The 19,604-nt window shown below is 45.4% G+C and overlaps 1 protein-coding gene across 1 annotated transcript in view; it reads left to right on the top strand.

The window, feature by feature from the left end:
* Positions 1–14,431, top strand: part of LOC123117376 (basic blue protein-like) — an 88,819-nt gene extending 74,388 nt beyond the window's left edge. Inside the window, exon 3 of the mRNA XM_044538145.1 lies at positions 14,250–14,431. Within this exon, the coding sequence (XP_044394080.1) occupies positions 14,250–14,431 (182 nt within the window). The remainder of the gene's footprint in view (positions 1–14,249) is intronic.
* The last annotated feature ends 5,173 nt before the right edge of the window (positions 14,432–19,604 follow it).

Below are 19,604 nucleotides of genomic sequence, written 5' to 3'. Positions count from 1 at the left end.
TATGTTACGGTATCTACCTATGTTACTATAACCATCTCTCTCTTCTTTAATTTCCTGCCACATAAGCATGTTTGCGAGTCCCAAGTGCATGATACTACTTATGTTACCCCCATTATGGCTAGCCTTAGGCACGGTGCATTAACTCCCTCCTTGTTTCTTATTTCGTGACATATCAGCCAATGAGAGATGTGGGCCGTTCATGCTTTCAATGACTTGAGACTACCAAACATGACATGCAGTGTTTAGTTCATTGCATGTAATCCTATTACAAGTTAGCAAAAAAACATTAAGTTCTCTCACCGATAGGAATAAAACACCATGTATTTATTTACAGAGGGAGTAGTACATTTTTTGTGACATGCATTACTACTAGATATTGCTAGGCAAATACTAAATCCAGATGGACGTGGTAGTACTCCTAAATCCAGACAGTGGTGCTACTAGTACTAGCACTGTACTACCCGTTGGTCAAATTATTACGTGCTGCTCCTCACAGTGAAGTGACAAGACCCTGCGCTGGAGATGACACCTAAGTATAGGCGCCGTGTTCGGCATACCATAGTCAGCCTCACCGTCTGCAGTCACTATCATCATGGCTGTAGAGCTAGCCTGCTTACAACTAGCCATGTTCGACATAATTTCCCGTGCGTAGATGTATGTGCATTGCATGGAACACCAAGATTGGGGGTGGACGGCTCCGGCAGCGGCCATCGCGCCAGATTTTTCCACCGCCTTCTAGATGTGGTGGGGAGGAGATAAGGCTGATTGTGAGAGATAAGGAGTTGTTTGTAAATAGGGAACAAGTACGGACATCTTTTTGCAAAAATGGAGAAGCTTGGTTTGTATGCGTCAGATCTAGATCCGGCGGCTATTGGTGAAAGATGGGAGGCACAACATCATCACCAACTCCGGACCTGTTTGATTCACAGGATTTTGAAGATGCAGGAATAGGACACGACAATATTACAAGTTTCAAACTGATATTACAAATGTTAGGAGTAATGCTGCACCTAGGAAGAGGGAATTACTAGCAAGTTTACGTAAGAACTTTCGTTACTTTAGGTGGATACAGCATTATCATACAAACTAAAATCCACCGCCCTGACAAGTTACTAATGGGCAAATAAGTTTTCGAGTCTCTGGCCACTTGATGTTTCAAAAACAAATTCAGCTTCTACGGAGACTTTGTCATTTAGGCTTAGACGCTTGGAGTGATCAGCACGCCATTCATGGTTGCGCCAGAGAATGCCAAACCTCATTACCTTGAGCACACTTGCCTCCAGAACAAAGAACCTGGCCAATTTAATCTCAGATGTGCTGCCTCGGTAGTCGATCAAATCAATTTCTGTAAGATGGAGATCAAGGCATTCGATGAGATTGTTATAGTGCAGCACATTTTTCACTTTCGGGTCTTTTTTTATCTGCAAAAGAAGAGAACATATTAGAGCAGCTGGCTGCATAAGATTGCAGTGTCATCAAGAGGTACCAATATCATTCGCTCATACAATAGGGTTGGCTGGGTAGTGATATTTTTTCACTCTCTCTCTCTCTCTCTCTCTCTCTCTCTCTTTCTGTTTCCTCTCATTTAACTAGGAGCACGTGAAGAGCTTGGGCATTTGTTGCCTTCCACTATGTGGCCGATGCCATATTTCACAAAAGTATGCCACATAATACGCATCGATGTCAAATCAAAAGATTTTGGCTCCGCTCTCGCGATGTGAGAGAGTTGGCACCACTGTGCACACAGACCCACATGTATAAACAAATCAATCAAACCAACTACACCAGCCTCTCACTCTCCCAAACAAGTGTTTTTTATTGCCTCAGTCCTCTCTCTCTCCCATGCAGTGTTTTTTCATTGCGTGAGTTAATTTGGCACCGGAGCAAAGTAGGTGAGCCAGATTGGGGCACCAGGTGAGCAATGGAGGGGCATCGATGCCAAATGCATCACAAGTGAATTTGGCACATGTTTTTGCCTACATAGCCAACTTTTGTACTTCCTCCGTCCCAAAATTCTTATCTTAAATTTGTCTAAATACGGATGTATCTAGTTACATTTTAGTGTTAGATACATCCGAATCTAAACAAATGTAAGACAAGAATTTTGGGACGGAGGGAATACTACCTCGTATTTAGTATAAACTTTTGACCATAGATTTACCTAAGAAAATGCCAATGCTTGTCACTAAAAATTACACCATTTGAAATTATGTTCAAATACGAATCCAACAATATAGTTCTTAGTGACATGCATTAACATTTTGACAGTTAAATCTATGGTCAAATTTTGATACTACAAAATTGGAAGAGTAAACCAGGACGGAGGTAGTACTTGCTCTTAGGGTAACCATAGAGTTACTGGAGTAGTCTAAGTTACTTTCCACTATGACTAGCCTAGGCTACTATAGTAGTAGTACAGCATAAAAACGATGCAGGTGATCATGTGAGAAAAAATACTAAAAACATTTCTTTCGGTGCAATGCGTAGATGTAGTTTTGAACACTACACTTGTCATCGTAATTTGGGAAAATTACGAAAAAATTGAGCTACTTGTGATTACCGTTTACTTATAGGAAAGAAGTTTCACCTCGATGAGTAGCTTCTCGGTGCACGGAAAGCATGTAAGGAACCCAACAACTTGATCCAGATTGGGGACGATAGATTTTAGTGCTAAGATCTTCAATGTGCGCATGGATTGGGTCAAGCTTGTGGGAATCATTTTCTGGAAGACGGTCGTAAATACATCAAGAAGAAATTTAAAAATGTGAATTTCAAGAAGACGGAGAAGAAGATGAGTGTTGTACCTGAATGATTACGGATCCAATAAAGAGTTCGGAGAATTTGGCAGACGAGTACACCAATACTGTCAATTTCGGCGCGTTAATGACCCTGATTTTTGTTGGACCTTCTAGATCCGATACAAGCAATCTCTTAAGGAAAGGCGCATTCTCAATGACCATAACGTGGAACAGCTGGAATGATCTCTTCCCAATTGATGTCTTGTTGCGGGGCCAGCAAGACACGTAAATCCATAGGAGATTCGTCGAGGCCATGTGGAGGCTAATGAACCCATGGATCTGCTCAAGACGAAGGTACTCGAGCGCAGTACAGCTGCGGAGCAAGTGCTCCATAGCCTTCTTCGAGATGACAATGTTGAAGAGGTCGAGCTGCTTGAGTTGAGGGAGAAGAAGGGCGGGCGCGGCATTAATCTGGGGAAGATAGCAGGAGCTGAAGCTGGCGCGGTGCAGTGTTGGCGTGAGGCGGAGTGCGGACGGCGGAAGAGAGCGACATCGTCCAGCTTCAAAGCTGAGCTCCTCGAGCTGATCTAGGGCGGGGGATAAGAACCACTCGTCGAACTTGGGTTGGACCTTGCAGTTGGTACTGAACATGCGGATGTCAAGGCGTCTGGCTGGCCCAGGGTGCGATGAAAGGATCTTGGAGACTGCGGCCATGCGTTTGCAATCCCCATCGCAGAGGCAGCTATCGATAGTGAGGTTGAGGGGGACGCAGCGCCAAAGGGGGTGCCACCGCCGGGAGAGCAGGGCGGTCCGCACGGCAGATTTGGTGGGGAGGAGGCCGATGATGACGAGCAGCATGTCATCAGGGAGGCTGCTGATGAAGTCCAGGCTCGCCGGATGCGGTTTTGGCTCGAGCCGCCTCCGCTTGTTGGTTGCCTCACCGTCCATCTCAACCGGCGGCGACGCCGGTGTACACATGTGCTGGTGTGTGTTGTGTGCTGGGTGTGCGCGAGTGCGTCCTTCTGTGCATGCCGCCGTGCAATGGTGAATTGTGCGCGAGTGCGTCCTTCGCGCGCAAGAAGTTTGTCCTCAATGCGCCCTCAATTTACTAGCGTGTGGGGTGCTACCCCGAGTGGTTTCAACTTTGTTTACTTCACCGCATGTCAGATGGGCCTCTACTTATTTTCACCCACTGCCACATGGGCCAGCACACCAAGATACAGAACACGAGCTCACAACACAGCATGTGGATTGGTTTACCGGTCAACTAAACAATATACGGAGCTATACGCTGACATAGTGAGTGTATAATCCATCGGTATAGAGAGTTCGAGTGAGAGGGCAGGCCCGTGAGAGATAGCAGAGAGAGAGAAAGAGCTACTCCCTCTGTTCGATAATGTAGTTACAACATTTTTTTAAGTTAAACTTTTGAAACTTTGACCAAATTTATAAAGAAATTACTTATATCTACAATACCAAAGATAAATGATAGTATGAAGTAAGTACATGTTGTGATGAATCTAATGATCGTTCTAGATGTAAATGTTTTTCTCCACATATACCTGGTCAAACTTTTCTGAGGTTTGACTTTTCAAAACATCCATATGCTTATGGACGTGACAGAGTCCCTAGAGAGAGAGAGAGAGAAGTGTGTGTGCGTGTGTGAAAGAGACATGGACAACACACGATAAAAGTAGAGAAAAAGCGTGTGTGTCTTATGCAAACATATCACACATGCATCTTCGACAATGGAGGCAAGGTGAGGAGATAGTGTGTGGTTGTTTGGAACCGAGAGAGGAAGACCCCTAGCACATGGCCAAGAGGGGTCTGACAAAGAAGGGAGAGAGGTCGAGAGAGACGTACGGAGAAAATGCAGACATGGGGAGGAGATAGTGTATGTTTGTCATAGAGAAATCCCCTGGAGATCGTGATGGGACTACATGGGTGGGAGATCGAGTGACAAGGTGTGTGCGCGATAGAAGATGCCTCGAGAGATATCGAGATAGACGTATGGATGGAAGGAGATGATACATGTGTTCCTGATGGCTAGTAAGAGATAATCATACTTAGGAGGGGGGAGTGCTTGCGCCTATGGACATGTTTGGATACTCTAACTCAGTTAGAGGTTAGAGTTAGATTCATACCCTTAACTAACCCTGAACTAACTCTAAGTAAAGAGGTGTTTGGATGGTAGGGTTAGATGGAGCGCGGATACGGCGAGGCACCTTCACGGGTGGTGCGAGAGGGAGGGAGGGAGAGGACGAGAAGCTTCGAGGAAGTGGGGAGGGATCTACTGCGGGGAGAGCGAGAGAAAAGGTGTTTATTAGTGGTCCCGAGAAGAACTAACCCAAATAAGCACCTCTTGGATGGGTTAGTTTTTTTGGATGGGTTAGATGCATCTAACCTAAACTAACCCTCCTGTTTGGATCTTTTTGGGTTAGTTGACTCCAAACTAACCCAAATTAACTCTAACCCATGGATCCAAATAGAGCCTATGATGGAGTGAGGGGTTATGGTACTTAGGGGGGTGCGTGTCACATGGAGAGAGAACAAGGGCAGAGAGTGTTGGATGGGTCTATATGTATAGCGCGAGCGAGACATGTGTATGTGTGAACCAGGGAGATATAAGGCCAGTTTGGCTTGCGTCATGAGAATCTTTTGCGTGGCCTGGGGTTGTGGCTGGATTTCATGCATGCTTGTTTGGTTGCTACCCTATGAAAAAGAAAGCTGGCCTGGGCTGGGTTCCCTTGCACTTTAATTAGCCTGGCTAAACTCCAGATACTGCAAGTAGCCTGGCCCAAGCGACCGATTTCGAACGCCTGGCCGTGCCTGGTCGTGCGGCCACGAGGCTAACATCAACATGGATGTATATTAGCATTAAATAATTGATGCATGGATTGATTGATGGGACGTTGATGCTTTGACTGGCCCAGGCATGACCCAAACGCTTCAGCACCACACAAGCCTAGCCAGGCAGAAATATTTTACATCTCACATCCACACCAGGCAGTACCGGCCATCAAGGCATGAGGGTCTGGTCACGAACCAAACTGACCAATAAAGTTTGAGAGAGATTGAGGAGCCCCGATAAGGCTGAGTGGTGCGTCAGATAGCTGAGAGGGGGAAAGAGATATTCCATCCGCTCGATAATGCTATGCATGTAAAAGTTTTAGAAGTCAAACTTTGGAAACTTTGATCAGGTTAACGCAAATGTTATTTATATCTACAATACCAAAGATACATCATACAAAACTACATCTCATGGTGAATCTAATGGTATATGTTTGTCGTACTAGATGTAATTGTTTTTCTCCACGTACATGGTCAAACTTTGTGATGTTTGACTTTTCAATAAATCTATATGCTATGGACAGAGGAGAGTGCCTCAGTCGAGACAGATCAAGTGCGTGTGAAGGAGAATGAGTAAGTGTGCAAAAGAGTATGTGTGTGAAAGAGAAAGTGACAACAAATGATAAATTAGAGAGAGAGTGTGTTTTTTCATTTCTTATGCGAACATATCACGCATGCATCTCCGAGATGGAAAAGTGAGGCGAGGACATACACGAAGATAGCTAGTGTGTGATTGTTTGCAACGGAGAGAGACACCCCTGTAGCACATGTCCAATAGAGGTCTGGCCAACAAGGAAAAAAGGTCGAGAGGGACACATGGATGGCATGGACGCATGGGGAGGGAGAGAGGGTGTGTTTGTGATAGAAAGATCCCCTCGAGATCGTGAGGGGACTATATGGGTGGGAGATCGAGGGAGTGCGTGCGCGATAGAAAGATGCCCCGAGATAAATCAAGATAGACCATGCACATGTTTGTGATGGAGACTAAGATTAGCTAGTCATATACATATAGGGGGGACTGCGTGTGCCTACAATTGAGTGAGAGACCATCATACTTGGCTAGCTGGGCATGAGATTGTGTGTGTGTGTGTGTGCGTGTGAGATGGAGAGAGAACAAGGGAGAGAGATAGAGTTTTAGATGGGCCTATCGAGTGCGAGTGCGATATGCATGTGTATGTGTAACCCAGGTGGATGGGGAGTTTGAGAGAGGGGGGGAAGAGCTCCGAGACGACATAGTGGTGTGTGAGAGTTACGGGCAAATAGCCAAGGAATTTGTGTGCATACGATGATTGCACCCAAGATATCTAGCTTGGACTAGCTAGAGTATCATACATAGTGTACGAGAGAGACCTATAGATGGTGTATATATGAATGTGAACTAGAAAGACCCCCCCCCCCACACACACACACACACAGAGAGAGAGAGAGAGAGAGAGAGAGAGAGAGATGGAGAGAAAGGGAGAGGGACCAACAAGGTTTTTGTGTCAGATGCGTGCGACAGAATTGAAGATTGTCGGCGAGAGAGTGAGAGAGAGAGAGAGAGAACAGGAGTCCGGGAGAGGGGGAGGTCGCGTTTTATGCATCAAAGACTGATATAAACCATGTTTCGATATAAACTTGCATTCAAATATTTAAATTGGAGAACATATTGTCTGCAATCCACACATGAACGGATATATGCGTATATCAAACAAGTTCATTAATTTGACTTTCAACATGTTCATGGAGTACTATAATAATGTACAACATGCTACTCGATTGAGGTGTTCAATTTTGGATTTAGTTCACTATTTTGACCTACTGAACGAGCTACTTCATTGAATCGAGATATTTCATTTTGGGTTTGATTCCCGTTTTTCAGTGGGTCAACTATTTGTCATATAGTAAATCGCTAGCAACGAGCATGTAAAAACACATTACTCCCGAGCATCATCTCTCCATCTAAAAAAGAAGTGGCAAGCTAATATTTCAAAATTTGATTCGAATCGACTTGGTAAGGTAGACGTGGATGCTCGTTCTCCCAAAATTTGAACGAACCGTTAAACATCCTTTCTGCTCGGTGTAATTCGCACGAGCAAATAAATGGGAGACGCGAAATTACCGTCCTATGTGGGACACGCATCAATTGGCCCGTTGTACATCGAGGGTAGGATCGTAACTTCATCCAAGCGCACCTTCTCCTCGGCCGAAATGACATGTGCCGAATAATTCATAAACCATGGTCGGCAAAACACGCTCTCCTCGCTTGAAATAGCTCGCGCCCACTATTTCAAAAACGCTCTCCTCGCCCAAAATCGCTCGCGCCCACTATAGTTCAAAACACGACCTCCTCGCCCGAAATCGCTCCCGCCCACTATTTGGGGAGAAGCAAAGTTACTCTACTATCCCCGACCCTCAGTACACAGACCAAAGCCGAGAAGCCTATAGGCAAGGGTAGAACTGTAACTCCCCCTCATATTTCAGACAAATGCGTCCGTAAGACATGGTTCCACTCCCCTCCCAATCCCCCCCCCCGCATGCCCCCATTCATACCTCATGGGCGCCAAATCACCTTCTCCTCGGGAAGCTCCCTTCTCCTGAGCCGCGAAACCTCAGCCCCACCTCCATGGCGGCCCCCACCGCACTAATTTCACAGCCGCCCTCCTCCCTAATGCCGGAGACGCTGTCCAATTGCCGTTGTGCACTGGGCCGTGTGCCTCTTACTCCGTGCTGCTGGTGCTACCTCGACGACGGCCGCGTGAACCGTACCAGAGCCGACTCACCCCCGCCGTTGTTCACGGCATCGGAGCGGCTCCAACTTCGGATCTGTCCAGAGTCCTGGCGCTGCTTCCGCGTAGCCATCGACCGTCACGTCATCGCTCTTTCCCTGCCGCTGGTCGCCACCACAACCGCGTCGGCCTCACCGACTCGGTAGCTGGACCTGCCTACTTCACCATGCCGCCAGATAGGTCGCACCCTCATCTCAAATCACTTTATTTAGGCGTCAGTTGTCTGAATTTTTATTCTGGGCCAATCGAGTCCCAATGGGAAGCAGCACCCCTCGAGGCGGCGTAGCTCCTAGTCTGCCGATTGGCTGGTGTCTAACGTAAGGGTGTGGGGCCGCAAGTTCGCCACGGAAGCAACGCTTAGATGGCTATCTTTTAGAGTTGCGTGGGTTGAAGGTACTATCGCCGCCGGATCTGGATGATGGGGAGTCTTTGTGGATTGGCCCGGGGGCGGCGCAATCACGGCAGTGCGGTGGGGCGGGGAGCGGGGTCTTGGCCGGGGCCACAGACGGCGGAGGCAGGCTGCTCTGCCGTTGGTCGCTGGCTCTTCGGGGAAGATTCCGAACAGTGTCAGCTGGGAGGCACAAGACGGCCATCAAGCCATCCGGCGTAGATCGGACAGTACCAAAATAAAATAAAATCGTGTGACCCCAATTTAGTCTTCAGTCAATAGACGTGTGACCACTCTCGTACCTTGTTGTTGATCTCTTAGTGTACTTTTTAGATCAAAGAGATATGTCGTTCTTAACATTATGTGTTATCTACATCTTCAGACACACCGTCTTCTGACTCACCGCAGCTGCTCCAACAAGGGAAGCATACACCAGAAGGGAGCTAAAGTCCCCACTCAACAGTTCCCTCCATCGAATGCACGTGCCCGACATGAACAGCCACAACAACTGTAGGGCCATCGACAAGTCAGCACATGATGCTCACTCCTATGGATGGCAGCCAGATAGGTTGTACCCTCATCTTACCTGTGTGCAACATTTCTGGCTTTGTTATTCATCTAAGAATGGAAAATAGATCATCACATTTCACTGTATATTCATGCTGATCTCTTACGGGTCTTGTTCAGGAGTTCACGTTGTTCCATAGTTCAGCTAAGATACTTGTTCTTTAGGTAACGCTGTTCCATAGTCATCATCCATCAACCAATGCTATCCCACAGGCTGGTGATTATAGTATTATACCACTTCTAGTATTACCTATGTTGTTCTTTAATACTTTTGTGTGCCATCTAGTTAATCTCGAGTACAAATGATACATATTATGTAGCTTTCATCTGTGTTCTCCCTTTAGTTTATGAGACCTGTTGCTGCTAGTTAACCCCAGTCCTACTATTTATGTCGTCTCCTACAGGCACTCATCTACATAAATCTAACTACTAGTTGTCTTCCATGCATGTCAAATATAATTGCACACACTGATATATCCACAAGAACCTCGCGGAGCAATGTAAAGGCCAATAAACTTGATGTCAATGATACCCAATATGATGGAACATGTAAAGGCAGTTATTCAGAAGACTTGCAGAAAGATGATGAATCCTCTTCACCCCAGAAGGTCCTTGCTCTAACTTTGCATGTGATATGGGTACAACATGCATATAATGTCCTGGAGTGTATTACTCTGTTGCAATGCCATGTGCTTAGCATGCTGATCATGCATGTAAATATGTCATGCCTTCCTGTTTTATAGTACCTATTCCATTCATGATAACATGTTTTCAAATTCAAGTACTGTCATTCTACTCTATCGCAATGCCATCTGCTTAATTTGGACATCATGCTTCTGAATATCTTATGCATTGTTATTCATCAGTATGTACTTCATCTGTCTGCCATACCATGTTTTTTACATTGAAGTGTTGTTCTAGTGCTCTATTGCAATGCCATATTATTTTCCCAATCATACACGTGTGTGTTGCCTTAGTTATTTCTATACGTATTCCGCTAGCATATAGTTTTACATTCAACTAGTGTTTTTTTTGTTGTGTTGTCCTGTCATATCCCTAGCTCTTACACCATACTCCCTCCGTCCGGATTACATGTTGCCAAAATGGATAAAAAAGGATGTATCTAGAACTGAAATACGCCTAGACCCATCCATTTTTCCGGATGGAGGGAATACATGTCAATATGTCATGCCTTTCTATTCTTCAGTACCTATTCCATCTCTCTGTTGTCGCATGTTTTATAATTAAAGCACCATTCTTCTATACAAGGCATGCAAGGGGAAGGCGACTATGTTAGAATCTGAAGGGTTACAAACAAGGCCTTTGCAAAAGATCCAAACGCCAGGAGATAAGAAACCAACTCCAGTTTTTTTAGATACTGCTCCAGCACAGAGAAACCCAACTCCTACTGATAATAAGCAGATTCCAGTGGCCAAAGAACTAGTCCGCTCCAGTCCAGCAAATATATGTCAGCTCAATTCTAAGAAGCGTGTGCGTATCCTTGCATCATGAAATTTTATAGCATGTTGATCATATTTTCTACATGTTTCTTACCCTCTCTCTTTTAGAAAATAAGCTTAACAGATAGAAGAATTTTTGCAATGGTATCGTTTATGAGGAAAGATTCTTGCAGGAATTCTCTGTGCTCCAATGTAGATGTAAGTACCTGTTGTATATCACTATATTTTTACATCAGCATGTATTTTGTTAATCGGCGTGAATCCAACCTTTATCTTATCTAAATTTAGTTGTAGCAAAATGTATGGTTAAAGGCCACAATGTTGATTTTTGTAAGGAAAACTGCCTGGTAGTTTTGCATCCTGAGTTGCATGAGTGTACTATCTCATATCAGTGGGTTTGAATACTTTGGTTATGCAATGGGTTTTTCAGTGTTTTTTACTGTGTTGTCCTGTCGTATCCCTAGCTCTTACATCATACTCCCTCTGTCCGGATTAAATGTCGCAGAAATGGATAAAATTGGATGTATCTAGAACTGAAATACGCCTAGACCCGTCCATTTATTTCCGGATGGAGGGAATGCATGTCAATATGTCATTCCTTTCTATTCTTCAGTACCTGTTCCATCTCTGTTGTAGCATGTTTTATAACTGAATCACCATTCTTCTATATAATGCATGCAAGGGGAAGACGGCTATGTTAGAATCTAAAGGGTTACAAACTAGGTCTTTGCAAAAGATCCAAACGCCAAGAGATAATAAACCAACTCCATTTTTCATAGATACTGCTCCAGCACAGAGAAACCCAACTCCCACTGATAATAAGCAGATTCCAGTGGCCAAAGAACTAGTCCGCTCCAGTCCAGCAAAAGAATGTCAACTCCATTCTAAGAAGCGTGTGCGTATCCTCGCATCATGAAATTTTATAGCATTCTGATCATATTTTCTACATGTTTCTTACACATCTCTCTTTTAGAAAATAAGGTTAAACGATAGAAGACTTCCTCCATTGGGATCGTATTCGAGGAAAATATCTTGTAGGAATTCTCTGTGCTCCAATGCTGATGTAAGTACCTGTTGTATATCACTATATTTTTACATCAACATGTATTTTGTTAATCGGCGTGAATCTAACCTTTATCTGATCTAAAATTAGTTGTAGCAAAATGTTAAAGGCGCCAATGTTGATTTTTGTAAGGAAAACTGCCTGGTAGTTTTGCATACTGAGCTGCATGAATGTACTATCTCATATCACGCACATTACTGAATTGTAGTGCTTCTCTGGTTGCCCATTCATTCATTGTTTCAATGTTGCTTTCGTGCTACCTTACCTGGCTGATGATAGCTGTGCCATATTGTGTTAATTTGGTGTAGGCTAGTTGCCCAAACGTTCGTTGTGTCAATGTTGCTTTCCTATTATCTGACTTGGCCAATGATAGCAATGCTAGTGTGTTAATGTTGTGCAGGCTGCTGAAGATAAGAAGACAAACTCTGAAAATAGCAAGGCAACCCCATTGTTTCTTTCCAGTAAATCTTGGCCAGGTTATATGGCAATAACTCTTGATTAATCTGTTTGGTTCCCGTCCTAATTTATGTTATGATGTAGTGGTCGAGACACTCTCCACTATCAATAATAGAAGCCTGCCAAAATCGCCATCTGAATCTGTTCAGTATCCTCTGTCTAGAATGCAATGGAATAAATGTATGTTTGTGAACCAATTAATGGCTTAAGCAATGATGGTAATGGTGGATGAATCAGAGGTGCAGAGTCGTGCGACACAACAACTGATCAATGTTTTCAGAGACAGTGTAGCAAAGCAGAAAGAACTTGCCCACATGCTTATGGGTGTCATCTGTGCTGAGGTTGTAGATTGTGACGTTGTAGATGGTTAGGTTCTGCTCATTTCTTTGCACTGGCATCAATCTTTGATTGCCCAGTGGATGTAATTTCCTGTAAAATATGCTGGATGTGCAATGTTATTCCCTATATGCCGTACCTTTGCTTGATCGGTTTTGGTCATGTGCATAATTGCTCGTCGTAATGGGCTCAAATTATCTAATTTGTCCTAAAGACATGTACGAACTTTAGTGGGCCCATTAAGTTAATGGGCCGTTACTAGGCCGAAAGTTAATGGTCGGCCCTCTTACCTCCCGGGTCGTTAACAGGCCGACATCGAAGTGGGCAACAGGTGGCACGGGTCGTTAACAGGCCATTACTAAGTTTGGGATACATATGGCCCAACTATACTGTAGGCCTTTAGCAGGCTGAAAGAGACAGTTGACTTGTACTGGACCATGAAGACCATGGGCCGCTAAGAGGCTGAAAGTCAGGTCGTATTGTAAATGGCCCAACTGTGTTGTGGGCCTTTAGCAGGCCGAAAGAGAAACCGGGCTGGTATTGCACCATGAAGGGCATGGGCCGTTAAAAGGCCAAAACTAAGGTCCAACTACAAATGGCCCAACTCATTTATGGTCCGTAAACAGGCCAAATGGCACACAGGGCCGGGAATTGGCCCAACACTTAAATGGGTCGCTAAAAGGCCAAAACTCAGGTCCGACTACAAATGGCCCAACTGATTTATGGGCCGTCAATAGGCTGAAAGTGACACCGGGCCAGAAATTGGCCCAACACTTAAATGGGTCACTAAAAGGCTAAAACTTAGGTCCGACAACAAATGGCCCATCAGATTTATGGGCCGTCAACAGGCTGAAAGACACACCGGGCCGGAATTTAGCCCAACATTTAAATGGGTCGCAAAAAGGTCGAAAGATGTATATCCTGAAAATTGGCCCATCCATTAAATGGGCCGTTAACAGGCCGAAATCTCATCTGGCCGATATTGAGCCCAAATATATAGCGGGCTGTTAACGGGCTCGAACTGACGATGGGCTGCAATGGTGTCAAATCTTTAACGGGCCGTTGATGGGCCGAATTGGCACATCTCGTATGGGTCGTGGGCTTAAATGGACCTGACACAAGTAGGCCTTATATGGGCTGGCCTGCTAATTTTTACTGGGCCAGCCTTTTCACAGGAATGGGCCTCTGTTGGGCCGTGCCACGTGTCGACGTATCATAGGCGCCTTCCGTCCAGTGAGTGGATGACATCTGTCCCAACGATGAGCCGACACGTGTTTCCTCCAGCCAATGATGATTTTACACGTGGAAAATCCCCATTGGTCGGGGCAGTTAACGGGTTATCCGATTCAAAACCCGACCTGATAGCTTAACGGCGTTCCGTTACGGTGGATGCCACGTGTCGGTCACCCTTGACGAAAGCACTTCTAGGACGTGCGATTTATCGTCATAGAAGTGGACACTTCCATGATGATAATTTTGGTAATGTCATGGAACACTTCTACGACAGCACAGGTATGACTATCTTGATTCTGTCATAAATTTGTCATGGATGTTCATGCATGACAAAAAACGCGACCTACTATGACAAACACGTATCATCACGGAAGTGTATTTTTTCGTAGTGTATGCACAACGTGGTGCAGGTGGGAGAAGGCGACTACAACTCATGCAGGGTCTCGGGCCCGTCAAGGACCTACACCTCCGGCAATGACCACATCCAGCTTGCCCGCGGAGGCAAAGCGTTCTTCATCTGCAGCCTTCCGGGTCACTGCCAGCAAGGCATGAAGATCGATGTCACTGCTTAATAGATATTGCGCATATGTGGGTATTTGTATTTGTACTTTTTTACCAAGTCTTTATGGTGTGCTAGCTCATGATGAGTTGGTTATAGAAGATATAAAATGATCCTAGTGCAGTGTCTGCATCATGTTTTCATGGAACCTTGATAAACCAACATGTATTTGGACTAACTACTACAAATATACAAGTAGACATAAGTTTCTACCATTCTACCAACCATACTTTGAACATTAAGGGAAAATGATTATGAAGGTCTATCACAGTCAATTGAATTCGGAGTCTTTTTTAAAAGTAGTTCACCAAAAGTACAAAGCATCCCTATAATAATAATAATAATAATTACATAGACATTCTTGGACCATCAAGCAACCACTACCGCCAGAACGAGCCGCTCACGTGCTGCTTGTCGGACTTGGCCCGAACTTGTCGATTACAGATGGGAAGTCTTCATACACGCGCCCCTAAGAACTAGTGGCCCTGAGCCCTAGTCATCGAGTCAAATTAACAAACTAGATCCACAAATCCAGTAACATGATCGACCTTCACATATAAGATATGCTCCTGCTTGGTTCTTATCGGATTGAGGGTAGGCTTTGGACTGCTCCAGATTTCAGTAGAGTTGTTTCAAACACCTCAATTTAAATTTCTTAGTGGATTGGAGCTGGAGTAGCATCTAGTTCATTTTATTGGAGCAGAGAAATGGTTGCTTCACCTGCTCCACTTCACCTACCATACCCCTCTGCCCTCGGAGTTCCTTTGAAACTACCCAATATGCCATCTTATTAACAAACACTAAGAGCATCTCTAGTCAACCTCTTATAATTTACTCCCTCCATTCATTTATGTAAGGTGTATAATTTCGACACGATGACCAAGGCACATGATTATAGACAAGTTAGCCAAAAATTAACCTTGCCTAAATCATTGATTAGTGGTAAGTAAATCATTTAGGCTAGAAAAGTAATAGATACACGCAATCGCAGAGGTACTTTCCTTTTTTTTACAAGGAGAGATACATGGAATCAGGGGAGAGGTAGTTTCCTTTTCTATAGGGCTAAAAATGGATTTTTTTTGATTAATTAGAAGAAATGCACCTTACATTGTGGAATTTTATCAAAAAACAAATACACCTTATGTAAAGTAACAGAGGGAGTATCTCCTTATATGCCTTTCTAAACTTAACTCCTTCAGATTTAAGGATTTAAATTGTGGCCAAACCTAACCAAACCCTATATTTAACTCCCTAAAATATTTTTGACTAATTATTCTATCATTTTTAACATACATTCCAAACAATTGCATGGTATTTCATCAATCATTTGCATGATTTAAATACAACGTACACAACAAGTCAACCATAAACATACATATAGTTCATCCAATCAAACAATTCAATTAAAACATGCACATAGTTCATCCAAAAACCACCATCAATTAAGTTTGATCCAAAAAATCACAACATAACATGTGTTATGTTGTGGACCAAGCCCTATCCAGAAAAACAAGAACTCAAGCACTTTCATGATCATCACCACTGTCGGTGTCAAAACCGGCGGATCTCAGGTAGGGGGTCCCGAACTGTGCGTCTAAGGCTAATGGTAACAGAAGGCAGGGGACACGATGTTTTACCTAAGTTCGGGCCCTCTTGATGGAGGTAATACCCTACTTCCTTCTTGATTGATCTTGATGATATGAGTATTACAAGAGTTGATCTACCACGAGATCGTAGAGGCTAAACCCTAGAAGCTAGCCTATGATTATGATTGTTGTTGTCCTACGGACTAAACCCTCTAGTTTATATAGACACCGAAGGGGGCTAGGGTTACACAGAGTCGGTTACAGAGGAGGAAATCTACACATCTGAATTGCCAAGCTTGCCTTCCACGCAAAGGAGAGTCCCATCCGGACACGAGAGGAAGTCTTCAATCTTGTATCTTCATAGTACAATAGTCCGGCCAAAGTATATAGTCCGGCTGTCCGAGGACCCCTCAATCCAGGACTCCCTCAGTAGCCCCTGAAGCAGGCTTCAATGGCGATGAGTCCGGCGCGCAGATTGTCTTCGGCATTGCAAGGCGGGTTCTTCTCCAAATCCTCCAGAGTATTATTGCAATGAGCGGTGTCCGGCTCCTCATCAATGTCGTGCTCCTCGGCTTTTGTGCTTTAATAATGGTTGTCTCCATGTGTCGAGCGAATGCGAGATGTCGAGGCATTTTTACATTTGCCACCCCGACCATGCGAGTAAATCGCCTATTTAAGGAGACGGGGATCCTCAGATCCAAATCACACGATCTCCTCCCAGCGAGTATTCATCAGAGCGCGCCCGAAAAAAATCCATACCACCATGGCCAGTCGTCGCGGTTCCTCCTCCGCACCCGTAGCACTAGGCCAGGCGATTGGGAGAAATGTTCTGTCCCCCACAGCCGACTAGTAGAGTTGCAGACCAAGGGGTTTCTCCCGCCTGCGTACATGGTCCCCGTCCGAGCTAGACTAGCCACTTATAATGGCGGGGAGCAAGCGGAGAGCTCTCCAAACCCATCCAAGGGAGAGCGGGTATGCTTTGTCCCCTATTTGCTGAGGGGCTCGGATCTCCAATCCATCCCTTCCTCCGTGGGCTCCTAGAGTTCTACAGCCTCCAGCTGCATAACTTTACCCCAGCCTCCATACTGCATATCGCAGGCTACGTTGCCTTCTGCGAGCTATTTATGGGTTGCGAAGCCCATTTCGAGTTATGGAAGAGGTTATTCTGCCTCGTACCCCATACTCAATAGGGGTCGGTATATCAAGTGGGCGGAGCCGAAATATGGCGCATCACCGGGACCAGATACCTATCAGGTACCCCGAAGAAGACATCCGAAGACTAGCCTTCGGAGTAGTTCTACATGGAGGATGTCCCTCTTCCGGACCCTATTCGGAAGGGCCTTCCCGAGTTTGTAAATGCCCCATTGAAGAAATGCCACAGCTGGCGCCCCAAGAGCCCCCAGGAGGAAGAAAATAGAGAGATCCTTTTCCTGATGGACAGGATAAATACGCTGGCCAAATTAGGACTGACAATAATTGATGTTATGTCCATATGTATAATGCGGGGAGTGCAGCCACTTCAATATCGTGGAAATCCATGTGGCACTTCAATGGAGAAGACGATGCCACCCTCTGCGCCCGTAAAGGTCCGGACTCTCCCGCCGCTCTGGCGAAGATACTGTCAGATTTGTACAAAGGAGAAGAGGAGGAGTTCATCCATATCAAGCCACGGAATGGATTCTCCATGTACAACCCCCCAAGCTGGGTGAGTCGCAATCTTTTATTCCAGTCTTTCCCACATTTTAGCACAAATGTTTACTTCGTCAACTCATAGCAGGAACTGCGAAGAGCTATGAAGGATGTTCACAGCCCATCTCCACAGCCAGAGGACCCCAACCGGGCTCTCGACCCCGGGCTCAAAGAAGATCCGGACACATTTGTGGAGCTTGTTGACAGGACATTTTATCAGTTAAGCTGCGATGGTGTGATGGTGGCCATCATAGCTGATTATCCTGGCCTACTCCTTGTATCCCAGGTAAGTAAAGCTAGAGTCCCAACTTCCAAAAAGGATTCCCTCTTTACACTTCACCCACCGCACATGTATTGCGTCTTACAGGGAAGGCCATCGGGGCGCCAAGCCGAAACCACAGTTACTCGCCAACAAGGGGCACCGAAGTCGGGTAGGCTTAAAAGGAAGGCGGTCAGGACCGAGACGCCGTTGCAAAGGTATATTTAAAAACCTGCCACGAAATTATCATCGTTAAAATATAACAATGTCCACTGTCTTCCGACAGAAAAAGCGCTCGCCGGACTATATCCGGATAGCCTGTCGGTCATGCCTCCACCAGCCGGACTCTGAGGCCGGATTCAAGGGCGGAGGTCAACACGAACGATCCTCCAACAGAGGATGCGGATAGATTTTCCGCTACAAACTCCGAAGTGGAGAGCGCCATGAATCATAGGCGCCGACGGGCTGCGCTACGCGATGCTACTTTCTCTGAAGAGGCATTCGATGCCTTCAACTCAGGGAACGCGTACATCCGGGCTGCTCAAGGTGGCCTTGCCAGGGCCACGGACCAGTACGTAAAGGATATACAGGTAAGAAAATTTGATAAGTATGTATGTCAGTAGCCCCTGTGACTTGAAACAGCTGGCACAACTGATTTAAGGATCGTCGTGTGCATAGCTTCTGACAGAGAAGAATACCCAGCTGTCTAAAGAGCTGGAGGAGTGCAAAGCCCAACTGCGGGCTGCACTTGCCGTAATGGAGGAGTCAGCGAAGGCCCCATCTGGTAATATTTCCTTTAAACGAAAATAATGTCATGGCATGTACCAGTTTTAGTATTTGGCATGAATGCAATTCTAACAATAGATTCTGCAGACAATCCCAGAGGCAATCCGGAGATCATACTAGAGGATGAGCAACATGTTCGGCGACAGCTGAAGGCTGGCGAGCGTGTGATTACAAACGTTATAAAGGAGAAAAATACTCTCCAGGTCACGAACATCTGACTGGACGTCGAATTAAAGGATGTTCGGGCCCAGCTTGCAGACTCCGTAAAGGAGAATAGGAGTCTTCGCCGCGGCATACTCATTAAGTGCTCTAACAAACCATTATAACGTTTGGCGAAGAAGCTTGCTAACAGAATTATGTCTATAGGTATGTTAACAGGTCGTCCCGAAGAGGAGATGCCTGGGTCTGCCGGCGATCTCCTGCAGGAGCTCTCACAACTGCATGAACAAGTTCGGCAGGTGATGCAAGGTATTGCCCAGGCCTTATGGCCATCCGTCTCCCTGCCAGGAGGCATGGGGGAGCTTGTGGAGATGCTCAAGGGAGCGCGGCAACTCTTCTGATTATGGAAGATATCGTCCTGCTGACAAGGCGCGAGGGAAGCCTGCACCATGGTGAAGACGCGATACACCAAGGCTGACCCAAACCACATGGCCGAGGTCGGACCTGTAGGGTCAGATGGGAAGGAGATCCCTATACATCTGGTATATGACCAGGTAGCATTAACCGCCAAGTATTCCCAACAGTACTGTAGGCTAGACAACATGTTGGATGGTATAGAAGAAGAACTTAGTCAGTCTAACTGACTTTGTACTTCGAAGGACACATTTTGTCCCTAGCCGGATTGTAAATCATTTGTCTTGGCGGAC

Source organism: Triticum aestivum, chromosome 5B (assembly GCF_018294505.1).
Source record: "Triticum aestivum cultivar Chinese Spring chromosome 5B, IWGSC CS RefSeq v2.1, whole genome shotgun sequence".
NCBI lineage: Eukaryota > Viridiplantae > Streptophyta > Magnoliopsida > Poales > Poaceae > Triticum > Triticum aestivum.
This window is presented reverse-complemented; position numbering and strand designations above follow the sequence as displayed.